Genomic DNA, 26,804 nt, shown 5'->3' with positions numbered 1-26,804 from the left:
ATTGTAAAGAATATAAAGTTTTGAGTCGACGTCACAATTTTGGGGTTTTCTCGTCATGATGTGACTCTATGACTAGGGTTTTTCATGACCTCGAAGTATCGATGTCGTTGCAAGAACCATATTATATTCCTCGTTGCAACATGACAACCTATTACTTCCAAATCAACCTAATACAAGTTAAAACAACCTGAAAACACTTACATATTTCCCATACAACCAAATTAACAACCTACCAAAAGATATCAGGTGAAAATGTACCCTAAAATGTTAGTCTCCAACACATTAACTATCAAATCTAATTTCTACCATTATACTTACAAAAACCATAGAATTTTCATACAATGCATAACTTTTAACTTTAGGACTCAAGACCAACTATATGAATACATCCAACCATAATTTCTAAACATTAGCATAAGATTATATCATAGACAACTTAACCATTTGAAACATTTAGGTAATAGTCCATAGGTACATGCCACAAGACCAAAACGAACGAACTATAAAAATTTTGTTGAGTTGAAACCAGCAATTTGGATGCTGACTTCAAATCTCAAGGTTTCGAGGAGTACCTAAACCTGCGTACAAAGAAAGCAAACTGTACACTGAGCATTAGAGCTCAGTGGTACTTTCATGATTCAAGTTATAAGAACATAGTTACATTATTACAACATTAATACATGTATACAATTATTAATTAACATTAATACTTGTATGGAAATGGCATTGCTTCCATCAAATTTGCATGACCAATTCAGTTTGCATGATCAATTCAGTTCACTTACCTTATACTTACCATTATATCCGATTTTGGAGTCTACCAACTCATTTATATTCGATTCAGCCCCTAGGGCTCAATTTCACTCAATTTGCATGATAAGATACATACTTCTCAAATCAATTCATATATGAACATATTTAAAACCTCAAACATCATATTAATTCATTTCAATATAAATTATCAAATTTATTAGTAATAACCCATATTAACCTAATTCAGACTCGGACAAATACATGATCATCCAATCAACACACCAAATTGGCACAGGAGTGCACTAATAGAAAAAATAAGGGAAAATCGGCACGTAAAGTGCATACTGGCGCACGAAGCACATACTAATGCATAAAGCGTATACTGGAACATGAAGTGCATTCTGGCACATGAAGTGCATCTTAGCGCATAAGCGCATAAACTCGTACACAATCTAATCCTATGGCATGCCAACCATATCCGACTCAACCCGACTAGTTAATAGGGTATTAATGTTCAATTCACATTACATTATTCATAATTCATTATCAATTTATCATGTAACATAACATATTTCAACTCAATTTCATACCTAATATCATATATCAGTTAAACCATGTTACTTTTTATTTTATTCAATTTAGTCCTTATTTTGATATTCGATCTCAACCATAGAAAATTAATTGAAACATTTCATATTATCACAATAGAATCATCCCAATGACTCTTCAATGAATAAGCATGAATACAAAATAAATTATTTCTATCCTGAATCATAAAACCGAGGTTTCGTGCTTCACTTGTTAATGGTTTTTGCTTTTTCTTTCCCTCTCAATTGTTTGGTTTTGTCGTTAACTACGAATAATCACAAAGCATATCACATTATCAATTTCCAGCCAAATCAGAATCAAATACCAAATCTCACATATTTTGTAATTTATTCAATTTTGTCCCTAAATCGGGACAAGCAAACTTTCAAATTAGGGCCTCAGATTAGAATCTGATTTCACCGTGACTCATTAAGGACCTTCTATTTTCTATCCCTACCAACAATCCATAGTAGTTTTCATTTTATTCAATTTGGTCCCTAATGTGAAAAACAAACAATTAAGCTTTACAATTTCGTCATTTTCATATACTAAGCTTAATTTCTAACAAGTCACACCAATTTCATCTGATTCTCAATAAGGGTAACTTTCGAAAACTTTAGCAGTTTTACAAATTAGTACACGAGTAAGCTAAATCAAGCTCTTATGACCTCAAATCTATAAAAAGAATCAAAGAAAAATGGCTAGGGACTTGTAATTAATATCATAAGGGTTTTCAAAGTTTTATTTCCTTAAACAAAAAAGGTGTACGATGGCTTTATGATGAAGATGAAGACATCATTCATCTTTTTGTCACTAACAATTTCTTATATAGTTTAATTAGTTTATAATTAAACTTATTTAATTACCTTAATCGTAATTAATCTCTAATCCTTAATTATTTTAATCTAATGGTAATTAACATCAAATTCCCAATATCATCTACTTAAAATTGGTCTATTAGCCATTTTAGTCTTTTGGATAATTTCTATATAAGTACCTAAGCCTCAATATAATTAAAAATCTAGTGTGATTAAACTTTTATGATTTAGTCCATGAACTATAATTACTCACAATTTCGGCTAAATTGCATAACCAAATTTCAATTCATTTATACCCTAACTCCATAAATATTCATATTTAATATTTACAGGCTCAATTTATGGAAACAGGATCTCGAAATAGTATTTTTCGACACCACTAGAAAACAAGTCGTTACATTTTAACCTTAAAATCCATATCTACTCTGAATCTGCTACCAAGGATAATTAAGATATCCATATTTATCATATCAAAATTCATAAAATCAAATTAAATATATCAAAATTCATAAAATCAAATTAAATATTCACAAAATTAAATCCACATTATCCACTCGATTCCTATATTTAACTTATAAATATTACTTTTCGATAGAATTAATGTATTTTTCATTTCTATTTTATGGCCTATAAAGACTAATCCTTTTTATATTTATGATTTTGTCTTTTAACAATATCGTGTCAAAAATTCAAACTTAATTTTTTCAATGAAAATACATTGTAGGTTATTTTTGCACCCAATGGTAACTATTAACTATTAAATATTATAATATTTAGTTTAACAGCCAATCACACCACTAGCTTAATCACCTTTTTCTCATTAGAATGTACTTGTTTATTTAACTCTTTATTACCTATAATAATAATAATAATAATAATAATAATAATAATAATGTTTAGTTTAGGAGCAACTTGCGTGTGGAGAAAAGGGATTACATAAGGCTAAACACAGGCTGGTAAGTGGGTCAAGTACAACTACCGTTGATTATTTGTTTTGCCTTTATAATTATTTTTCTTTCTTCACACCTCTATCTCTAATGTTGTTTCTATTTATGTACATTTGTTGTTGGGGTTTTTTTTTTTTTAATTTAGAAAGTTTTGGCCAAAAAAGAAAGATTGAAACTGAATTTCTTTGCCGATTCACTGTATTTGCTTAAATTACATGAAATGAGGTGTGAAAAGAAAGACTATTTTATAGTTTCAAATTAATGGTTTGTACACGTTACTTCAATTTCGTATTTACTATCTGTTCAACAGCCAATCAGTAGCCCCTCAAAACTTGTAATATATCCCCCACTCCCTTCTCACAAATTGGTTTTGATTATATTACAAACTTTAAACGAAGGTTAATCATGGTCACAAATTGGATTTGAGAAATATCAAAATCTTTAATTACAACATGTGACGTGATAATTATTTATCTCATCTCCTAATTATATGGTCGAAGATTCAATCTCACAAGAATGGATTACATTTTGTGCCCAACTAATCTTTTTGAAAAATACACATGAATTAATTATTGTTGTCGACAATGAATATGCTAATTTCAATAAAAACTACAATAGTTATCTCTTTCATCAAATAAATTATGAATTTATATTTAATCAGTTAGAAACTTAAAAATTTTATTTTTTGGACTAGATAATTTTTTATAGAAATTGAAGGGAGTTTTGTATGAAAATACTTGAATTGAATTATTTTTTAAGAGAGTAATATACATTTTTAACTTAATTAAAAGGATAAAATTGATTAAATACAATTATTATATATATACAATGATAGGTGGTTAAATTTTTTTGGTACATCTTATATATGTTTTACGATCTATATTTAGAGTTGATAATTGTCCGTCTTAATAATATCGCTCTAAAATTTAAACTATATTTTTTTATAAGAGTAGAATGTATATTATCGTTATTAGTAAAATTATTATAATATTTTATAATATATCATCAATCATGATGCACGTGGATGCATCGTACATATATTATGATATATAAATTAGTCATATTGAATCTATTAAATTTAATTAAAAATAGTTACCCACAGCCTACCGCCAACGGCAAATGTCCCCACAGCCAGCGACCCAACCAGGTCACTTTTCATATCAAATACTTCACATGCAAATTAAATTGATGATGATGCCACATTGGTACAGTTAGACGACAACAATATCAAGCAAAAGATACCTTGACCGGATACTTTTCAATTTCATTCTTCCATGGATTGCCCCTTGATTCCGCCATGGGAGTCGACCTAAGAGCTCTCCACACAGCACTGTTACACTTAAAACCCGACCCGAATGCTATCTGCCATACCCGATCACCATCCGAGACACGACCTTTAGCTTCTGTGTAAGCCAATTCATACCATAACGAACTACTCGATGTGTTCCCGAATCTATATAAAGTCATCCTTGATGGTTCCATATGCCAATCTGTTAACTGTAGATTCTTCTGTAATTCATCTAATACTGCTCTTCCACCGGCATGGATACAAAAATGGTCAAAAGCAAGCTTAAAATCGGGTATATAAGGAATTACTTTGGCTTTCAAAATCTTCTTTCTAACAAGGGTGACAAAGAACATGAACTGTTCTTTAAATGGTAAAACAAGAGGACCTAAAGTAGTGATGTTCGTTTTCAAAGCCTCACCGGCGACAGCCATTAATTCACGAGCTAATGAAACACCGATGATTCCTTTGTCATCTTCTCTTTGATAAACACAGTTGTAATGTTTATCATCAGCACCTTTATGGGTTCGAACCACGTGAACAAGTTGGTACTTTGAACGAGACTTATCCCGTGGTTTGTTCGATAACAACACGGCGGCTCCGCCCATTCGGAATATACAATTGCATAACAACATAGACCTGTCGTTGCCAAAATACCAGTTTAATGTAATGTTTTCAGTGCTTACCACTAAAGCGTACGTGTTGGGGTTTGATTGAAGAAGGTTTTTAGCTAAATCGATTGATATAAGACCAGCACTACACCCCATTCCACCAAGATTATAGCTGTTGATGTTTGTACGTAGCTTGTAATGGTTTACAATCATGGAGGATAACGATGGTGTTGGATTAAACAAGCTGCAATTCACTATAAGGATACCAATTTCCTTCGGGTCAACTCCGGTTTTTGCAAAAAGTTCATCGACGGCTCCGAACATGACAGTTTCCGCTTCAGCTCGAGCTTCTTCCATACACAGATTCGGCGGTGTTGACGTTATCCCTCTCGGGAAATATGTTTCGTCGCCTAAACCGGACCGGGTAGATATCCTTCTTTGAAACTGAAGTGTTTCCTCCGTGAAAGCACCGCTATCTTCCGTCATCTTCAAAAACGAGTCGACCGACATTTTACGATCGTCTTTCGGTTTGTAACAAGCAAAGTCGACAAGATAAACCGGTCTGGAGCGTTTCGCGTAGTAGAGACCGAACAAGAAGAATAAGATTAACGAACCGGCTAGCCTCGTTGCAGCATCAATGCTTTCTAACCGAAGGGCTTGGTTAGTCCATAACTTGGAAACCCCGTCAAGTTTCAGACCGGTGAACTGAACCGCCGTGGCGACGAACAACGGTACGATTAAAGCAAACATAAGCACGGTGGCGGGATTACATGAATAGCCATAACCTAACTTCACATATTTAAGTTTTACAGATTGTAAGAAATCAGGCAACCGTTTACGGATCTTGATGACGGCGGAGGATGAGTCTTTGAACGCCATTTCGGCCGTCAACCGCTCTTTATCCATCTCTATGCTATCCCTATCCATAGTTTTTTGTGTGTGTGGCTATTAAGCAAATATGAAACTAAAATCAGCTAAAAACAAAAAATATAAGCTGTGAAACCCTGAGGAACAGGGAAGATAGACCACTAGAATTAAATACAACAATAACTACAAGAAAAGAAAAGAAAGGAAAGTTGGAAGGAAATGGAGTTTTGAATTAATGGTGGGTAGTTCCAATAAAGGATATATAGTTCAACCACCATTAGAATCCATGTACTATGGGATTAATACTCCCAAAAACAAATTTATAAATAAAATAATGATGATTAAGACAATTTAAAGATTTAATGTAAAAACCAATCTTTATCTGGTGCATTAGTAAAGAAGGAATGCATGTTTGAAATTGGGAAATGATATTTATCATGGCCAAATAGAGGAAGGGAAGGAAGAAGGAGAGAGGGGGGGTTCTGCTAGTGAGATTTGTACACACCATGTGAGGTTGCTTCCAAGAAAGTTCAAAAGGATAAATCTTTTTATAGTTCCTTTTGGGTTTGCATTATGGGGTCCTGGTTATTGCCAGAAAATGAAAGAAGATTGGGTCCACTGGTCTTTAAAAGCCTGCGGTGGAGTAATTAGAAGGTCAAATGAGAGAGAGAAGCGGAAAGTTGTTGGTTTGGGGGGGGGGGGGGGGGGATGGGCGGGTGGAATTTAGGTGACTTGCTAATGAAAGAATAATAAATTGAGGCCCAAAGGGTCAAAGAAGGTTGCCGCTAACCTTCCAAGTTTCCTAGAAAAGAAATATTGGACTTGCCGGGTTACCCGCCCGGTTTATATGGGGTAGGTTTTGAATTTATGGTTTATGAATCCGGCTGGTCTTCTCCGATTGAAATTATATTGAAGCTAAAAAAATGGGTAAGAGAGAGATCTCAAACAAAAATGATTAATACGAACTCCCGAATCAAACTGCTCTTGCCAATGGTATTGTACAAAAAGATGATCTAACGATTCATTGCCACACCGTCACAAAAGGATATTCCCATGTCACACCTAATACGTTTCGATTTTAGTAGTAAGTAGTGAATTATCTGTCAACCCAGTCTATGGTATAATGACAAATGATTTCATGTGAAGAAAGTATCGATTAATTGTAACACTCCCATACTCAACTCGGTTGTCGAGTCAAGATTTTGAGATGTTACATTCATTGTCGAAACAACTACTGAAAAATTCAAATAATTTATTATATTATTTAATTAATGTAGATCATTAACTAATTTTTAGTAATAATTAATTTATTATATTATTTAATTAATGTAGATCATTAACTAATTTTTAGTAATAATTGAATTTACGATAGAACTAATTATGAGTTATAAGAGTTCATTAAAACATCTACAATTGATCAAAAGTCAAATTGTAAAGTTCATAAAGATTTTTGAACTGTCGTCCCGACGTTGGGGTTTCCACGTCGTGACATGGCGAACTTGTCGTTGTGACGTCGTCTCTATTTTCCTATAAGTTCCACACTTTATTTTTATTATTTGAACCATATTCATATGCCATAACTGCCATAAAAATTAGTTTACCCACTTTATGTATATTTCATATTTATTTTTAAACTGTGCCAATTAATTTAATTCTGTAATAGCCCAAAATTGGGTCTAGTTGGAACAGAGGTTTCGGGACCACAAAATCTGAGATAAAAATAATTATTTTATGATTATTTTGAGGTCTATGATATGATTGCATGATTGTGTGAAAATTTCGTGAAGAAATTCTATGCATAAAGTGCTCAATTTGAAGTTAGGGACTAAATTGAATAAGTTGCAAAACTTGCATTCTAGAAGTTTCTAGTATGAAATTGCTTTGAAATATTAATTAGGAGGTCTTAAATAGAAATTTGACCAATTTCTAAGTGATGGACAAAATTGGACATGGATGAAATTTTGAAAGTTTAGTAAGGAAGGGCATTTTGGTCATTTGGTAATTAAAAGAAATAAAAAGGGAAAATAAAGCCAAAATTTACTCATCTTTTTCATGGAGGCCGAAATTAGCATGGGGGAAACCATGGCTAGGGTTTTCAAGCTTTCCAAGCTCAATAGTAAGTCCGTTCTAACCCCGTTTTTCAAGTTCTTTACGTTTTTAGAATCCCGGTAATTTGATTAAGCTTATTCTAGCAATAATTTAAGCTAGGGTTCATATTTGGAAAAATACCCATAGGTGAAATGTGTTTATTTTGCTGTTTTATGATAGAATATGAGGTTTTAGATTATGTTAGACAACTTGTGCTACTCGGTTTTGAGTGAAAACGAGTAAAAGGGCTTAATCGGTAAAAATACCTAATAGTCATAAGTATATGTTAGAGTGAGAATTTGATGTTTCCATAGAAGGGAAAAGTGATCAGCATGTCATAAAACATAAGAATAAGGGGTGAAGTTTAATTCCCGAGCCTAGGGGCAAAAGTGTAAATATGCAAAAGTTTAGGGCACAATTGTAATTTTTCCAAAGTTTGAGTTAAGGACTGTTTTGAATATTACATTAATTAAATAAGTAAAATATGATGTTTTAGATCCCAAAAAATGAGATTTGAACCTGGAATGAGAGAAAAATCGAAAATTGGGAAAGTTGGTAAAATGATCGTTTTAGTATCGAGGTAAGTTCATATGTATAATAAGCATTAATTTATGCATGTTTCAATGTAAAATTGATATATTTATTATAATTTTCGAGGTGTTGAAAGTATGTAAGTTGGTATGATAATAATACGACAATAATCTTTGTAATTTATATTTGAAAGTTAAATTTAGTGAATTAATTGAATTATGTTAAATTAAATGATTAAGGTGCCAAGTTTATGAATTGATTTAAAAATATGTCTATGGTACATGAAGTGCATTGAATTATCATACATAAATGTGATTTCTATGATTATGGATATTATTGGAAATTGTAAGTTCATATGATTTTTAATAAGGCAATGTGTAATTTAATGTTATTGCCTTGATATTAAATGAGATGTAAGTTTATATGTCACAATACATTAATATTACTTGTATTATGATATTTTATAATAATATTGGAAATATATTTGTGGATAATTACTTGATTGGTGAAATTGTTGGAAAAGAAAGAAATCCGGTTGAACCTTCTGAAAGATTGGATGATCTGAGATAGTATGTAGCTAGGTCACATGTATGGTGCTGAGTGCACATCATGTGTACAAGAGAGCTACAAGACATTATGATGTAGCTAGGTCGCATAGGTGATACTATGTGTACACCATGTAGACAAGAGAGCTACGGGATATATGTAGCTAGGTCGCATACGTGGCTCCAGGTGAAGGACACCATGTAGACAAGAGAGCTACGAGATAAATTGGCTAGGTCATATGGGTGGTACTGAGTGTTCACCATGTGTACAAGAGAGCCGAACTCTATGATGGGTGGAGCTATGTTCTGAAACCACCAAGTATCGAGGATTGATCCGAAGTGTTCAACGGGAGACTCTCTATGTATTGCTTTGTGAGTTTTGCGATGAATAAGTGCATGAACTTGGTTATGTGAATGATGTGTTTATTAAGTGACCAAGATATGGTAAGATTATAAACAAGTAAGTTATACATGAGGATGATTTTATGGTGACCTTGTGATCATGGGCCTATACTTGTGATGTATGAAATGTGGTGAAAATAATTTGTGATATGTATGTTAAAATGAGGTTAATACAAAGAAAGTGTGAAAGAGTGAATTAGCAATAAAACTGTTTTGGACAGTAGTAGTGACGTGATTTTGAAAAATCACCAAAAATAGTATAAATTGAATCAGAGCTGAATGAGATATTAAATTAAAGCTTAATGAGTCTATTTTCATATAAAAGAAACAGAGCAAGAAAAGGAGTTCTATATTTTGATATATTTATGTTTTTGTGAGACCGGTTCGAATGATTACGTGATCCCTGTTCGACTTTGGAAAATCACAAAATTTGGATAAAAATAATTAGAGGCTTAAAATTATATTTTTAAAATCCGTAATGAGTTTATTTTCAATATAAATCAACAAGAACATTATCCAATTTCTGTATTGTGAGATAATTAATTTTTAGTGAAGAGAGGTCAAAACTATCAGAATGTGAAACAGGGGAAATTTTAATGAATAAACTGTACTAATTGGCTGAACCAAAAATTATGAAAATTTTATGATGCAAAAATATATGAGTCTAGTTTCAGGGGAAATTTACGGATCTTAATTTGGAGCTCTGTAGCTGGAATTATAAATAAGTAAGTGACTATGACTTGTGTAGACAGTTTGATGTGAGCATTTATTAGTAAATTGTGAAATCGTACTTACAAGAATGCTATATACATTAAGGATGTGGAATGGAGAGGAGGAGGAGGAAAATAAATATATGTGGAATACATGGAAACTATGGTATATGAAATATTGATATAATGAAATAAATGATATGTGTTTATAAGAAAACAGAAAGAGAATGATATGTATCATGACATATATATATATATGACTAGTCTCAATGTAATGCTTGTAGGGTATGGAGTTGAATTAAAATGTTTTAGGCAAACATGTTATTTGCGCATCTAAATTGTGGTATTTTATAAAGATATGATCTAGTTTTAAATATGAATGCTTGATGATTAAGCTGAAGATATTTGGTAAGATGATAATCTTGGTATAAATGTATAAGTGATACTATAATAAACAAGGTAAAATGAGTATGAGAGACACATATATGATGATATACAAATGCTATGTTTGTGGTTTAATTGATAATATTTAATCATTAAATGAATACCATGTTATATGCTTTTGATGTTGTATAAGTGTGTAAGAGATTAAGATTGACCAAAGCTTGGAAAATAGCCTAGGTATATTCCACACAGGCAAAGACACGATCATGTATCTCAGCCGTGTATGGAACATGACTTTGGGACACAGGCGTGTGGAGCCTTAAAGCATGAAATTTCCAAGATTTTCGTAAGTTCTCGGTTTAGTCCCGAACCTTTTCTAAAGTATGTTTTGGGCTTCGTAGACTCAAATAAGGGACTGTGCAAGTGAATGAACGTTTTGAAATATGAATGTAATTCTATGGCCCGTATTTTATTTTAATGTTTGTATGTTTGTCCTATAACGCCTCGTACCTTATCCCGGCCTTGGGTACGCGTAAGGGGTGTTACAAATTCTTCATAAAAATTTAACAAAGAATTCAATATCATATCAGTTAACAATTATTTACATATTATTTTATCAATTTGTTTAAAACATACTCACATGTATTAATCATTCCATCACCTACAACCATTTCAAAACATTTCGAATTCATCTTCTTATATTCATATATTTTTCTCTTCTTCTCCATTCCACATCCTTTATATATATATTTGTTAGAATCTTTAGTTTTTAGTGTATAACATGCTTATATGTAACATTATTTATAATTCTACTATTTACTTATGTGTTCATATCAAAACTGTCCACTTGAGTCGTAGTTACTAAATTAATTATATCTTGAGCTATAGAATTTAAAATTAAGATTCGTTTGATGTTTTTGAAACTAGACTCAAATATCTTTTTACCGTAAAAATTTAAGAATTTATAATTTAGCCAATAAGTACAGTAAATTCTACAAATTTGTCTCTGTTCTGCTGCTTGACAGCTTCGACCTTTCTTTACTAAAAATTAATTATCTCTTAGTATAGGGTTTAGATGATGTTTCTGTTTATTTCTTTTGAAAATAGACTCATTAAAAATTTAAAAATATAAATTTAAACCCCTAATATTTTTTTTAAGTTTTTGATGATTTTTCAAATCAGAACAAGGGAACCCGAAATCAATCTGACATTGTCTCACAAAAATTCATATATCTCATAATATGAAATTCTTTTGCTTACACCGTTTTTTCTATGTAAAACTAGACTCAATAGACTTTAATTTCATACTTTAATTTAGTAAATTTTTGGTAAATTTTCAAAGTTAGACTACTGCTGCAGCCCAAAACTGTTTTAGTGCAAAATGTTGATAACCAAGTTTATAACATCCTCCTTTCCTTTCTTTACAATATTTCTCATCACTTCCTCTTATTTCCCTTCACTAAAATATTAAGAACATAAAACCTTATATAAGAAAATTATACTTTAACATCAATTTCATGTTTTTTTCAATAATATCAAACTTAAAAATATATTAAAATCTTGATATTCTTACCTTGTCCTATTGATTTCAAACTTTAACTTGATTTTCTCTCTCCTTCAACTTCCATTTTCTTGAATCCAAGGTGATTTTCTTGTTCTCCATAGTCTCCTTATCACATTTCTCTCTTGGTGATTATGAAAATTCCTTGAAATTCTAGGTGAAAATGGTGGATTTTTTATAGAAAGACCAAATTGTAAAGACAATAAAGTTTTATTCCTCTCTCTCCCTCACTGATCCTTTCTTTTCTTTTTTTCTTCATCTTTCTCTCCTTTTATACCAGCTATTTATAATAAAATATTAGTAAAATATCTCATTAAAATATTAATAAAATAATATTTATCTAATTAAATAATTATAAAATATCATCAAAATATCTCTAACATCATCATTGCCTTCTAGAGTTCTCTCTCTTTCTAATTGACCATTTTTGCCTTCTATGATCTTTTAAAATTTTATCCTTAAATCATCACTTAATTTGGTAAAATTATAATTTAGTCCATTATACTTTTTTTCGCTTATTTAATTTGGTCATTATTAATCCATTTTCCTTAATTTCTAGATCCTTCTACCTTTAAGATATTTGCACTATTGACCTTTCACTTCAACTTTTTCATATTTATACTTATGCAACAAAACTTTTCACATATTTACAATTTAGTTCATTCCTTAATTTAATACATTATGTCTTGCTTCTTGAGTTAATTTTCTTTTGATATCTTGCAACTTTTGTTTTCATGATCTTATACTTTTTTTTTTGCTAAGATTTTATCTCATATTATTTTCTACAAAAGGGGGTTTTGATGATGTTATGGCATGTATATACAAAACCAGAATGATGAGCATGTAAGACATGCTAATGAACAACAACAGAAACAAATGGCATGGAAGTCTATGCTCTACAGAACAGATTTCTTAAACATTTTAAAAACACATCAGTTTGACATGAAATCACATGCATGGTTATATAATAGATTCAGAGATACAATTTAACGTAATCATACATCATACAAACATATACAGACATAGCGAACCAAAACTTACCATCAAAACTACCAGTATCATAACATGCAAACATACATATTACAAATACCCTAAACACTTCAACATGGAAGCATATTCACCTATATCTTGTTTTCAGGTCTCAATTAAGTGGTATGAACCCTAAGGATAGGCTAAATACAGTTCACAAAACAAAACGACCTAGAAAGGGAATTTCAAAAAATGGGCAAAGTTAGCCCATGTGGCCCATACGACCTCACAGAACGCCCGTGTGGCTCACGTGGCCCAATTAGCCCAAACCGTATGACACACACTGCCTGTCAGACGGTCGTGTGGCGTAAACAGTCCCAAATTCTGACTTTTGCCAATAGCTTTTTTCTCGAGTTTTCGTTACACACTTGATTTGATTTAAATATGAAAGCGACCACGAATTTGCAATACCTAAAAACGATAATTAATCGCTCAAATCAGCCACGATTCCACAATTTAATCAAATATTTCGCTCGATCACAACACAAATAAATACATTACTAAATCGAAAGTCGAACACCCAAGCATTCAAACACTTACCCAAACTTCTACAACAACTCCTAATATAACTAATTTGCAAAAGGAGAGTTTCGAATCTCACTATCATCACCTAACAATATAAATTCATTGCAAAAAAAATTAAACTCAAGCCACACCCCAATTAATCAATTCACCCATTAACGAAAAACCCTTAAAAAAAAAAAACTTACACACGACTACGCAAAAGATTGAGAACGGAAGATGATAGAACAAGCCTCAACCACAACAAAAGGCACAAGAGAAATATAAATCAAATAGTAACAGTACCAAAACAAAGAAATGCTAGCAGCCCTCGGTTAAGAAAAGAAGAATAGGGAAGAAAAAAAGAAAATAAAAAGGAAATAAAAATAAATAAATAATAACTTGCGATTAAGGTTGGGAACCAACAACTGAACGTGGAATAAGGTTTTAGAATAACAATAAATTAATAAATTAATAATCAAAAGATTATTAACTAACCAAATTTTAAGGAGCTTTAATAAAATCCAAACTTGTCCATAGAAGTGACATTGAAATTGACATAAAATTATTTCCACTGAATTAGCAGGTTTATTTTTGTCATCAATTGAACAAAATATTATTTATACCAAAGGATCAAAAATAAAAGTAAAGGCATAAATAACAAAAATTTAAAAGAAAAATTTTAACTTAAAACCTTACACACTTAAGTATAAAGCTTATCTATTAAACTAGATTAACACACTTGACATAATTTTCACAGCCTTAAAATTCCAGAACATGATGACTCTCAATTTTACTAACCTCATATCTTCTAACCTAATTTTTGAGATGTGATAAACTTTTTTTTTTATTTTTTTAAAGATCTTAATATTTTTTAATTTTTATGAAATATATAGGAAGTGTCACACGAGTTGTCATGTCAATACAATCAATATTTCAATCTGAAAAAGTAATTTGACTAAAATTTGAAGGTTGATGGTCAAAGTGATAAAAAAAAAAAGAATTAGAGACAAAATGACCAAAAAAAATATTATACCTTCAAATTACTATTTTACATCTTTATAATATTTTATGTATGTTTGTTAATTGAGTCTTAACTTGATTGAAATTGATATTATTACTAATATAGGAGGTCGTGAATTTGGGTGTCTGTTTTAATATTTTAACAATATAATTGTCATAATTTATGTTCCATTTATATAAATCATACATGTCAAATTTGGTGTAAATTAAAATTTTCTAACAATTATATTAATAAATTTAAAATTTAGTTATTAAAATATTAATCATACAAAAATTACTGGAATGTATAAAACTATTTTATATATGTACATATATCCTTTGCATGACAAAAGAAAAACCTAAAGCTGCCAATACAATTGAAAATAAAAAAGAAAAAAATTGTAATAGTAAGATATTCGGTATATTAAAGGGATGTATTGTTTTTGTTCTAGTACTTATACACTTATACATATCAATGTCAATGTGCTTTGATGTATCATTTTAGATTTATTAATATTTTTAAATATTCATATATATTATATACATACAAATATTCATATATATTAAGTTTAATAGCTTAATTAAAGATTACATTTTATTTTTTATTTCAAACGTATTTATAAAAATAATTAAGAAAAAATAAAATTAGTTTAAAATTTTAAAATCATGTACTAATATGATATGAGCTATTATAAATTAATTTTAACTGACACGTATAAAAATACTTTAAATTGATGGAAATAAAATTTAAACTATTTGATAATAATCTAAGAACCAAATGAAATGGATACTCAAATTGAGTATTCCTCCCCCACCATTTGCTAATACTCTCTTAGTCTGGTTCCTTTTTCAAATCTCATAGTTACAAATTTAGAAATCATAGAAGATTTCCTTTGTGTGGTCGAAATTTATTTTGGTTCAACTGATTTATAACCTTTTTCTGTTGAAATAATTGATATTTATTATTTTGTCGGAATCTTTGACTTTGTAAATATTTAAATGAGTCATAAAATTTAATTATTGTCATTAATAACTTTTTGGATTGATCAACGAGTGTTCACAATATGGCAATGATAAAATTCGAGCTTTAAATTGATGAAATTTACGAGTTTAAATTTTTTAAATTTTTTTGAAGGATTTTATGATAATTTTAAGAATTTTGAGAGATTAAATGAGAAATTTTAAAAGTTGTAGTTTGTCTAATTGAAACTTTTAAAATATTTGGAGAATCAATAAAATTTATAAAAATTTTGGAACAGCATAATAAATAATCTTTAAAAATTAGAAAGGTTTAATGAAACTTTTTAAAAAAAATTGTGGGTTAATTAAAATTTTCAAAGAAAATTGTAAAATTTTGGAGGCAAAGCGTCCACCCCTAAGAGGAGTACGACAGTTGTGGTAAATGCTTTTCTATTTTTCTCTCGTTTGACTTTTGAAGCTAGATATTCGGATAAATGTAATCCTTGACTTTTATCCATTTTGTCACTTTTATTCTATTTTTTTCGTTACTTTGACTCTCAACTTTCAAATTTTAGTTAATTTTTTTTGGGACATGAAATTTTGTTAAATTTTTAAAATTTTAAAGGCACTAACACGACGATTTACATGACAATTTAGATGTGTTTCATAACTAACGTGGATAAATTTTTTTAGAAAAACTATTATATGAACTTTTTTATTTTTTTAAATCTTAATATATATTTTTAATTTTATGAAGTATATATGAAGTGTCACACGAGTTGTCATGTAAATATCATTAAAATTTTAACGGTTCAATCAATTTTTCAATCTAAAAAAATAATTTGACCAAAATTTGAAAGTTGATGGTCAAAGTGGTAAAGAAAAAGAATTAGAGACAAAATGACTAAAAAAAAAAGTGTTACAGGCTAAATTTATCATTATGTCTTAAAATTATTATTTTACACATTTATAATATTTTATGTATCTTTGTTGATTGAGTCTTAACTTGGTTGACATTGATATTACTGCCACTGTAGGAGCTTATGGATTTGAATGTCTACTTTATCCTTCTATTTAAGGGTTGAAGAAAAATTATAGATAATTTTAAACATTGTATAAAAAAAAACTTTTATACATCATTTTTATAGTTTTAGTTTATACACCATATTATTATAATAAAATCACATATATGTGAATTGGTTGTATATATATTTAATTATAAATATTTTTATAAATTAAAGAAAATCGTTAATAAATTAAAGTGTGAAGAAAGAGCATGAGACGATTTTGTATATACTTGACAACTATGGATGTGAACGTTACATTGCTCCTTTGCCGACCTTAATGTAAAATCATAAAAAAGAGATATTCCTTTTTTTAATTAAATACTTTATTGGAGGAAAAATAAAAAGTATAAATTTATGATATATAATAATTTTTAATTTAACTAACAAAATAATTAACGAAAAGAAAAGGTATACCTATATAAGCAAAGGTTTGGTTCATAGATGTTATGGATCTACAAGTGTGTAATTAGGTTTTGATTAAATTTTGTTGTTATTCACAATACCTATATTACAAATTTAGTAATTATTTTCATTATTATTCCAACTTGTTATTTCATATGATATTAAAAATACCTGCATCAACACTTTTTCATATTCTACAATCCTTAATGATGAAACGTGAGAGGTTATTAAACTATTAGAGGATTACATCAGGGAGATCCTTTAAGTCGTTATTTATTTTTATTATGTAGTGAAGGGCTTTCATTCTTGATGAGGTTAGTAAAGGTATGTCGAAGAAGACCTTTAATTTCTCATTTATGATTTGAGGATGAAAATATTTTGTTTGGTGAAGCTATAGAAAGGGGGCCACGTACTTTAAAAAATATCCTTCAAGAATATGAGGTATTTTCTGGCCATTGCATTAATTTTGATAAATCCCTACTTTATTATAGCACTAATGCATCATTCCAGGATCAAGTGTTAGTCTTCTGTATTCTAAATGTTTGATGCTCTTCGAATTCGGAGAAACATCTTGGGCTACCTAATATGTTGGTGTAACACCCCTAATCCGTATCCCTCATCGGAACTGAGTTATGAAGCATTACCGGAGTTTACAAATCAAACAGACAGAAATTTCAAACATTTTATATCATCAAAACAAGTCATCAAAGTATTATTTTAATCCAAATTATAAACATACCAAATTAAAATCAATTTGCCTAGTTTATGAGCACTTAAACATAGAATTAAATTCACATGCATCTATCTAGATTTAGTTCAATTTACCATGCCATAATATGACTTCAAACACAAACACATATTTATATATATAAAACCAACCAAAATTAAACTTATAATCTCATTTAAAATCAAACCACAAAATGACTATTATTTAGATACTTTAGGTACATGCCGGCACAAAGGATAAACATCACCACATTTGAGTTCAGGATCGTTGCTGAATCCTAAATCGGCGATCAAAAGTTAAGAACCTAACCTGCGCACGGAAAACAAAACCGTACGCTGAGTAGAAACTCAGTGGTATTTCTATAATCTGGACATTTAAAGATAACAAATTTCAAATATGCTATTGAAATATAAACACATATTAATATTTAATTATTTCAACAATCATATCATATTTCATTTGTTTCACAAATATCTTAATTCTCATACTTGCTATATAAATAGCTTTTCACAATTTATTTCACATTTCATTATACAATTGCAATATCCATTCCATAGTCATTTCATGATTATATAACTCATATATTTCATATATTTGCAACATATTTCACATTCTATTTTCAATTCACTTGTCATTCCATACCATTTCAATATCAATTATAAAACTTTATTATTCATTTAACCCTATTAACATGACTCAGACTCAGACGGATACACAGATCCAACCAAAATACACCAGTTTGGCACCCAGTGCCTCATCGGATAATTCGAAGTAATAATTTGACACCAAGTGTCTCATTGGCTAAACTGAAGCAAATTGACACCCAGTGCCTCATTGAATTAATCCGAAGTAGTAAACTGACACTCAGTGTCTCATCGACTCGAAGTCGAAGAATTCCCTAAACTCTTCCAATCCTATGGCATGCCATCTATATCCGACTCAGCCCGATACAGTTAATAGGGTTTAACTTCACTTTCCAAATACAACCAATATTCAATTCAATTCAAATAATGAATATATATTCAATATATATATCAATTCAATTAATATAAATTCAATAAATTCATCATATACTAAATCAATCAATTTCAATTACAAACCGCAATAATTCTCACCTCAACACTTACCATATACATTAAATTGAATTATAACAATTAACAACTAAATTCGGATTATAGAAATACAAACCAGAAATTCTGAGCTATTCCTCGTCGACTTTATCTTCCCCTTTTTAGTCGAAAATTTCAGTATGATGTTAGCTACGGAATTAAAATAATTAAAATTCATCAATGTACATACCCAATTTTGCCAACCCATTCCTAAATACTAACCCAAATCCCTAAAACCCAACAGCCCAATTACATAACCCACCAAACCCCAAGACCCATAAAACACCAGCCCAAACCCGGTTGACCCACTAATCCCTGAACCTACCACTACCCAACATCTCCAACAACCCATCAACTAAACTGAACCTACCCAAACCCATTTACAACCAGACCCATACCCGGAACCCATTTACAAATCAAACCTCAATTATTTATAACCCAAGCCCACTTAACCCTTAGCCCAATACTAAAACCAAACAAATCCTAAAACCCATTACAGAAGCCTAATTACCCCTAGCCCTAACCAGCTCTCCACCGAACCTACCCCCCACTTGCCCCTGACACCCCCTGTGCACCGGCCACCAACTCGTCAAATCCACCAGCTCTGCTCCACTATTTGCCCATCCCCTGCAAAGACAAAACAGAAGACAAGACAAAAACTAATAGAAAATGAAAGTGTAAAGGCTATAAAAGCCATGAAAACAAGTGTAAAATGGTTCTTTTCTTCGGTAGTTTAAAACACAAACAATAGAAAAAATTGATTCCAGAGAAAATTAGCAGTCCAATCGGTATTCAAATACAAATATAATATCTCAGCAACCAAACACAGATATTGAAACATAAGGTAATTTAATTTTATTTCAGTTTCTATTTTAGGGTAATTTCTGTATAAACATATATAAAAAAAACACTAAATATGTAAGAATACAATGCAAAAAATATAAAAAAATATAATAAAAAAAAGAAAGAAATTTTACTGCCACGTGGCCGTGAAGGTCCGATGACGGACGGTGACCCCACCACCCGAGAATCCTCCCTCTCCTCCTCCCTCTTTTTCTCTCTTTCTCTCTTTCTTTTTTTTCCCCCTCACAAATGATTTTTTTTCTGAAACTAGGCCTATTTATAGCCCTCCAAAACGACGTCGTTTTGGGGGCTATACTTAAGCCCCAAAACGACGTCGTTTTGCCCTGGGTCGGGTCGACCTGACCCGCTCCGACTAGGATCCGCGAGTTTTTTAAGGGAGGGGCTATTTGCGCAATCGGCCCCTCCGTTTTTTCATGCATTTACAATTTAGCCCCAGAATTTTTCATGGTTTTGAATTTAGTCCCCCCTTGCTACGCTGCGTTTTGGACAACAGGGAATATTGTTTTTTTGGTCCCCACTGTTTTCTCGCGTGTTCAAATAGGCCCTTTCTCTTTATTTTCTTTTTAAATCGACCCCACAACTTTGTTTTTAGTTTAACTTTGATCCTTTCTTCGTTTATTTTCATTTCTTTATTAAATATTCTTGTTATTTTTTACGTTATTATTATTATATATATATGTTTTAGTATATATGTATATGTATATATTTGTACGTATCGACTTTTATTATTATTTCATTTCAATATCTTTATTATATTTGTTTTGGTATTTTAATAATACTATTATATTTATTATTATAATAGTATATTTTTATTTATGCACATAGATTTATATGTATAGTATTTTGTTATGTTATATTGTTCTTTTGTATTTTAATACCATCACTATTATAATTGTTAATATAGTATATGTTTTGTTATATATTATATAGTATGTGTATTTTATATATATTATGTATATTATTATTTTTACTATACATATTACATTATATATTAAATATCATATTATTCATGTATTTTATTATATATGTATATATCTTTAATATATATTTATATAAGTATATCTTCATGTAATATTAGTATTATTATTAATGTTAATACACCTTTAACATCGTAATTATGTGTGTACATATTATGTAAATATTTTAATATTATATTATGTGTATGTTTTATATATTATGAACATGTATTTTCAATATTATTAGTTATATTTTGTATATATTACTCTATGTACATATTTCCATATTACCCCATGTATATATATATTTAAATTCTATTATATGTATATGTTTATTTTTTATAATATTGTATATATTATTATTACATTTGTTTTATTCCTACTATATTTATCATTAATATTTACACATATATTTTATTCTTGTATACACATTTTACATATAGTATTTTTTAGTATATCATTATATTTATTACTATACCTTTGATCTTCACTATTATCACTTATCATTTTATCTTAATATTATTATGTTTATATTTCTCACGTATGCCACGTATATACATTTTAAATGTCCATTTTATTCATGTATATATTATGTATATATTTTAACATTGCAAGTTATGTTTTTATTATAGTATATACTTCTAACACCATTTTATTCGTGTATATATATTATTTTATTTATGTGTTCTTAATATTATTATTTTGAATATACATTTATAGTTTTATTTCGTGTTTGATACTATTATTATATTTAAAATATCGCATGTATTGTCATTATTCTTAATTGTCGTGTTATTTATATACCTTGATGTATTTCTAACCTTTATTTTTCTGTTGCTCGCCCATTTCGTATCATGTCGCTATTCACTATTTTAAGAATATTTTATTCACATTTTTTTATTTTATTTATTCTAATAAACAAGGCAACATACCGATTTAACATTAAATCGCCGATTTCATCGCTATATTGGGTGAATATCAATCGACTCGTGTTAAAACGGTATGTCCTTCTCGAAAATCAAAAATTGAAAGTTCTCGTCTTTTCAATTGGATCACAATTAAATCTTATATTGAACTCGTATTTTTGAAAATCAAGACAACACATGTTTATGAGATACCAATTTTGGGCGTCGCGAGGGTGCTAATACCTTCCTCGCGCGTAATTGACTCCCGAACCCTACTTTTTCTCTGGATTTTAACGTAGACCTAAACTCGGCCTTCTTTTTGTTTTAAAAATAAAAGAATCTAATAGGTGTCCGATCACACCCTAAAAAAGATCGGTGGCGACTCCCTGTTTATTTTAAAATCAAATTTCAGTTTTCAAGTTTTCAATCGATCGGCACAATTAGCGACCCCATACCAAAATTTTTACGTCGCTACAGCTGGCGACTCCGCTGGGGACCCGCATTGTTGAGAGTCAAGTCGAATTAAACGCGTGTTGTCAAAATTTTCAAAACTCCTTGTTCAAATTATTATTTAGTCGTGATCCTAAAATTGTGTTTTTGAAAAATCATGCATTTGCATCATGTTGTATATATTCTTCTAACTTGTTTTGTCTGGTTGCTTTAAAGCTTTAAATTTTTATGGTTTTAGTTTTGATTTAATTTTAATAAAACATAAAGGTTTGTGAGTTTCTCCCCACACACCGTGCATGTGCATTCTTGCATAACATGAGCTCTATACCCGGGCTCCGTCCGTTTAAGTGAAAGTAAACGCTATGCCTTCGTGAGTTAACTCGTCCCTCCGCACAGGCTAGTGAATACTTTCGGGTTACATATGACTTATGCTTTCGTGAGTTAACTTGTCCCTTCGCATAGGCATAAGTAAATGTAATCCCTCGAATTGAACTCGTGAGCCTGTGATGGGCTACTATCGAGGCTTCGTACTAATCTTAGTAGATGATAGTAAGGATAATTCGAGTACCTATCTAGAACCGAAACCGTATATAGTGAACCGTACGAGCCACCTAATTAGAGCCATGCTGAAACTCTGTCCATTAATAGTCACCAAAATTAGTACACGGGGAAAGTGCCTCTTGTCTCTCATTTGCTTTACATTTACATTGTTTATGCAAAAGAACTGAATCGGGTAGCTTAATTTGTTTCTCAATTTATAATTGTTATGGTTACTAACCAAGTTTGTTTATTTTTATTCTTATTTTACATCATGCATTATAGGCATCATATTAGGAAGGTGTTGACTAGAGATTGGTTTCCAAAAAAAGGGGTTTCTAATGGAAGAGTCAATTATACAAGCAACCGAGAAGAATGCCGTGGTTCGGGACTGGTCTCTAACAACTCAGAAAGAAAAAGGGGATAGTCTAGTGGAGGGATGTATTGCCAATCTGCCCGAGCACGTAACGGTGAATGTTCGTCAGAATAATCTTGAAGATTTGGTTCGGGTTTGGAATCAGTGGGACTCAGACACTAAGGGTATCTTTACTGAAAGATATGGGGACATAGCCAACTTGATTGCTGTCAACGTAGACGAACGATTGATTCAAGCCATGATCAGATTTTAGGATCCGGCCTACCAATGTTTTACTTTCAATCAAGAAGACATGACTCCGACTATAGAGGAGTACGTTGCTTTGCTTCGTGTTGAAAATGCGCAATTCTATAAAGTATATGTGAAGGAGCCTAAACCGATGACCTTCAAGAAAAAGTTAGTGAGATTGACAGACATGACTGACGCATGGGCCGAAAAATAGATAAAGAAGAAGAATGAAACCATTTGCATTCCATGGTCTTCCCTACGAGAATTGGTTCTGAACCATCCCGACATGTTGAAAATAGTGAATCTGTTCGCTTTGGCCATTTACGGTTTGATCATCTTTCCGAAAGTCCTTGGACAGATAGAAGTTGCGGTGGTGAAGTTTTTCGAAAAATTAAAACAAGGAATCAACCCTGTCCCGACTATCCTAGCCGAGACCTTCAGATCCTTAAACAATTGTATGAAAATAGGGAAAGGACGCTTTATCAGATGCGCGCAGTTACTAAATGTCTGGATTTTGAGTCACTTCTAGAAAGTAGAGTGCACACCGTTCCATATGTTTTCAAAAACATTTGCCCCGTTGGAAGCTTATCTCAAGAAAGAATGGCCAAAGGAAGTTACTGAACAGCATTGGGTCTCAGTTTTTCAGAACCTTCGCGCCGAGGATATAACGTGGAGAGCACATTGGATCCGCCCTTCGGTTCTATTATACAAGGTTGGAAATCAAGATTGGGTACCACTACTCGGGTTATGTGGAGGAGTTAGATATGCCCCGCTATTAGTCCAAAGACAATTTTCTTCGCGACAATTCATACCTGCCACTAGAGGATTAGCACAGTTCGAGTTCGCTTTTGCGGGTGAAGGGTATATGAAGAGGGTCCGAGACACTGCAAAGTCTTGGAAGAAAATTCATCTTATAAAATTAGCCCTATATGCTGATACCCTCACCCAAGATTATGACATATGGAGAAAGCAGCGAGTGAACAGTCAGCAAATCTTATCAACGAACTACACCGTCCAGAATCCTTTCTCGGGGGAAATGCCGTCTGAGCTAGAAATGGCAAGACAAGAATTTGAACGAGAAAAGGCCAAGATGTCTCGGGACCTTAACGCTCTTCAAGAGGAAAACTACCAATTGAAGATCGACATTCAGATTGAAAGATCCAGAATCGAGAAAGTGCAAAAAGAAGTTGAAATCGTGAGAAATGACTTAAAGGACCTCCATCTGGAAAATAAAAAGTTAAGAGGCACAATAAAAAATAGTGGGCTGAGCAAGTCGTCGGCAGAATGGAAAGAAGAAATAACCAACATTAAAGGTGGGATGGAATTTTGGAAAGGAAAAGCGAAGAAAGGGGAGGAAAAGGCTGCGCGAGCTATGATAGAACTGAAGAAGAAGAACGCCGAATATGAAGCTGTGTCTGCCGAGGTAATGACTAGTCGATCTAAACGTCAAGAACTAAAAGAAAGGATACGAGAGTTAGAAGATATGCTGCAAGATCGTCAACAACAACTAGATACTCTCTTGAAGGTTTTGGAAGAAAAAGATAGTCAGTATGATAGAGGCGTTCGTGCATACGAAGAAGGCCTCCAAGAAAAGGAAATGTAACTTAGCTATTTGATCAATGAAGTTCGTGGGGTAGCCATGCACGTGGTACAATTATTGGAAGAAGCTGAAAATCTCATTTGCCAATTCCCTCCAAGTCAAAGATCAAACATATCAGAGTTCTTAGCGCGAGTAAAGAAATAATGTGATATAGCTAGGAAGTTTGTGTAATAGCTAAATCGAAAATGGCAAAATGTTTTGTAATGAAATGCCTAAAATAGGGGATATCTTGAAATCAACACCAACTTCTTGCATTTATTTCATGACAAACATTCATTCGACATTTATGCATTCATTTATTCATTCATTGCATATCCTATAATCATTCGCTGAGGTTAAAACATACAATTTGCAGTTGTAATACCACGAGACTGGAACCACGTCATTCGTATAGAACGCGTCGACAAGCTGGGGCAATGGAGGCTGAATTCAATGAAGAATTGAAAGGATGGAAAGAGTTCAGAGGGAATTACAAGAACAACTGGCTAAGTCACAGCAAGAGACAAGAGACTTAATGGTGAGGTCTCGAGAAGAATCACTCGAACAAAGGGACCAAATAGCCAAAATGATGGAAATGATGTCAGCTTTAGTTAAAGGAAAGGGACCCATGCAGACCCCTGACGTCGAGGAACCTCGGTGAAGAGTTAATCACAGTCAAGATCCGCTCTATCCCCCAGGATTCACTCCGTCGCATGCCCACGCAACACAAAGAGGGTACACTCAAGGGGAACCCACAGACCTGGAGCAACAAGCGGTGCCACCTGCTCACATAGGGCAGGGAGTGTTTGTATCAAACCCGGAGGCTAGTCCTGCTGATCCACTCGTTCCAGATTTGGATGATCCAGCAGAAATAGCCAAGTTGAAAATAAATGATCATGATGTTCAGGACAAGTATAAGAGCTTGGAAGAAAGGCTCAAGGCTATAGAAGGTACTGAAGCCTTCTCTGCATTGAGCGCCAAAGAACTCAGCTTGGTGCCCGATCTGGTTCTGCCTCAGAAGTTCAAGGTGCCCGATTTTGAAAAATATGATGGCACGAGATGTCCAAAGGCGCATCTTGTCATGTTTTACCGAAAAATGACGGGTTACGTGAATGAAGACAAGCTACTCATACATTTTTTTCAAGATAGTCTAGTAGGATCGGCTCTTCGATGGTACAACCAGCTTAGTAGGGAAAAGATTCGATCCTGGAAGGACTTGGCATCAGTATTCTGTGAGCAGTACAAGCATGTATCGGATATGGTGCCAGACCGGATGACTTTGCAAATGATGGAGAAAAAGCCGTCAAAAACTTTTAGACAGTATGCGCAGAGATGGAGGGACGTCTTGGCCCAAGTGGAACCCCTACTAACAAAAACAGAGATAACCGTTCTCTTCATCAACATTTTGAAAGCATCGTTTTATGAAAAATTAGTGGAAAGTGCCACGAAGGACTTTGCGGATATTGTAATATCCTGTGAGCTTATAGAGAATGGCGTCAAGAGCAGTAGAATGGAAGGTCAAGAAAGTTCAAGAAGGGTAGCGCCCATGAAGAAGAAAGAACCAGAAGCCCATATGGTGGGAATGGGAAGCCGTTATACCCCTAATCCATATCCAAACCAACCCCGACCTCGAAATTATCATCCTTCGAATTTCTATTATCCTCCTCAGACCCCTTATTACCAAACACCACCTCCTTCCTACCCTGTATACGCCATGAACAACCAAAGGCCCGTCACTACATTCCCACAAAACACTCTACTCGCTCAAAACCAACCCAGAAATGAACCAAGACCAACAAGACCCAATCCCGAGAGACCGCAATTCACCCCTATTCCTGTGTCATATGGGGAACTGTACCCAAAACTCCTGGAGAAGCAATTAATATCTCCCCATTACATGGTACCCCTAAAACCTCCATACCCGAAATGGTACGATCCAAATGCTAGTTGTGCATACCATGCCGGAAACCAGGGGCACTCTACGGAAAACTGCCTGGCCTTCAAAAGGAGAGTTGAAGGACT

General features: G+C 32.1%; 1 protein-coding gene across 1 annotated transcript; it reads right to left on the bottom strand.

Annotated features, from left to right (window-relative positions):
• Positions 1–4,073: 4,073 nt before the first annotated feature.
• Positions 4,074–6,293, bottom strand: LOC108476833 (3-ketoacyl-CoA synthase 1). Its single transcript, XM_017779190.2, has one exon. The coding sequence runs from the start codon at positions 5,927–5,929 to the stop codon at positions 4,334–4,336; it is 1,596 nt and encodes a 531-aa protein (XP_017634679.1). The 5' UTR covers positions 5,930–6,293; the 3' UTR covers positions 4,074–4,333.
• Between the last annotated feature and the right edge of the window lie 20,511 nt (positions 6,294–26,804).

This window comes from Gossypium arboreum, chromosome 12 (genome assembly GCF_025698485.1).
Source record: "Gossypium arboreum isolate Shixiya-1 chromosome 12, ASM2569848v2, whole genome shotgun sequence".
Lineage (NCBI taxonomy): Eukaryota > Viridiplantae > Streptophyta > Magnoliopsida > Malvales > Malvaceae > Gossypium > Gossypium arboreum.
Note: the sequence above shows the minus strand (reverse complement) of the source record. Positions and strands in the feature narration are given on the sequence as shown.

What these genes read in the sequence shown, in the direction of transcription:
- LOC108476833 (XM_017779190.2), bottom strand. Translation starts at nt 5,929, where the DNA reads ATGGATAGGGATAGCATAGAGATGGATAAAGAGCGGTTGACGGCCGAA.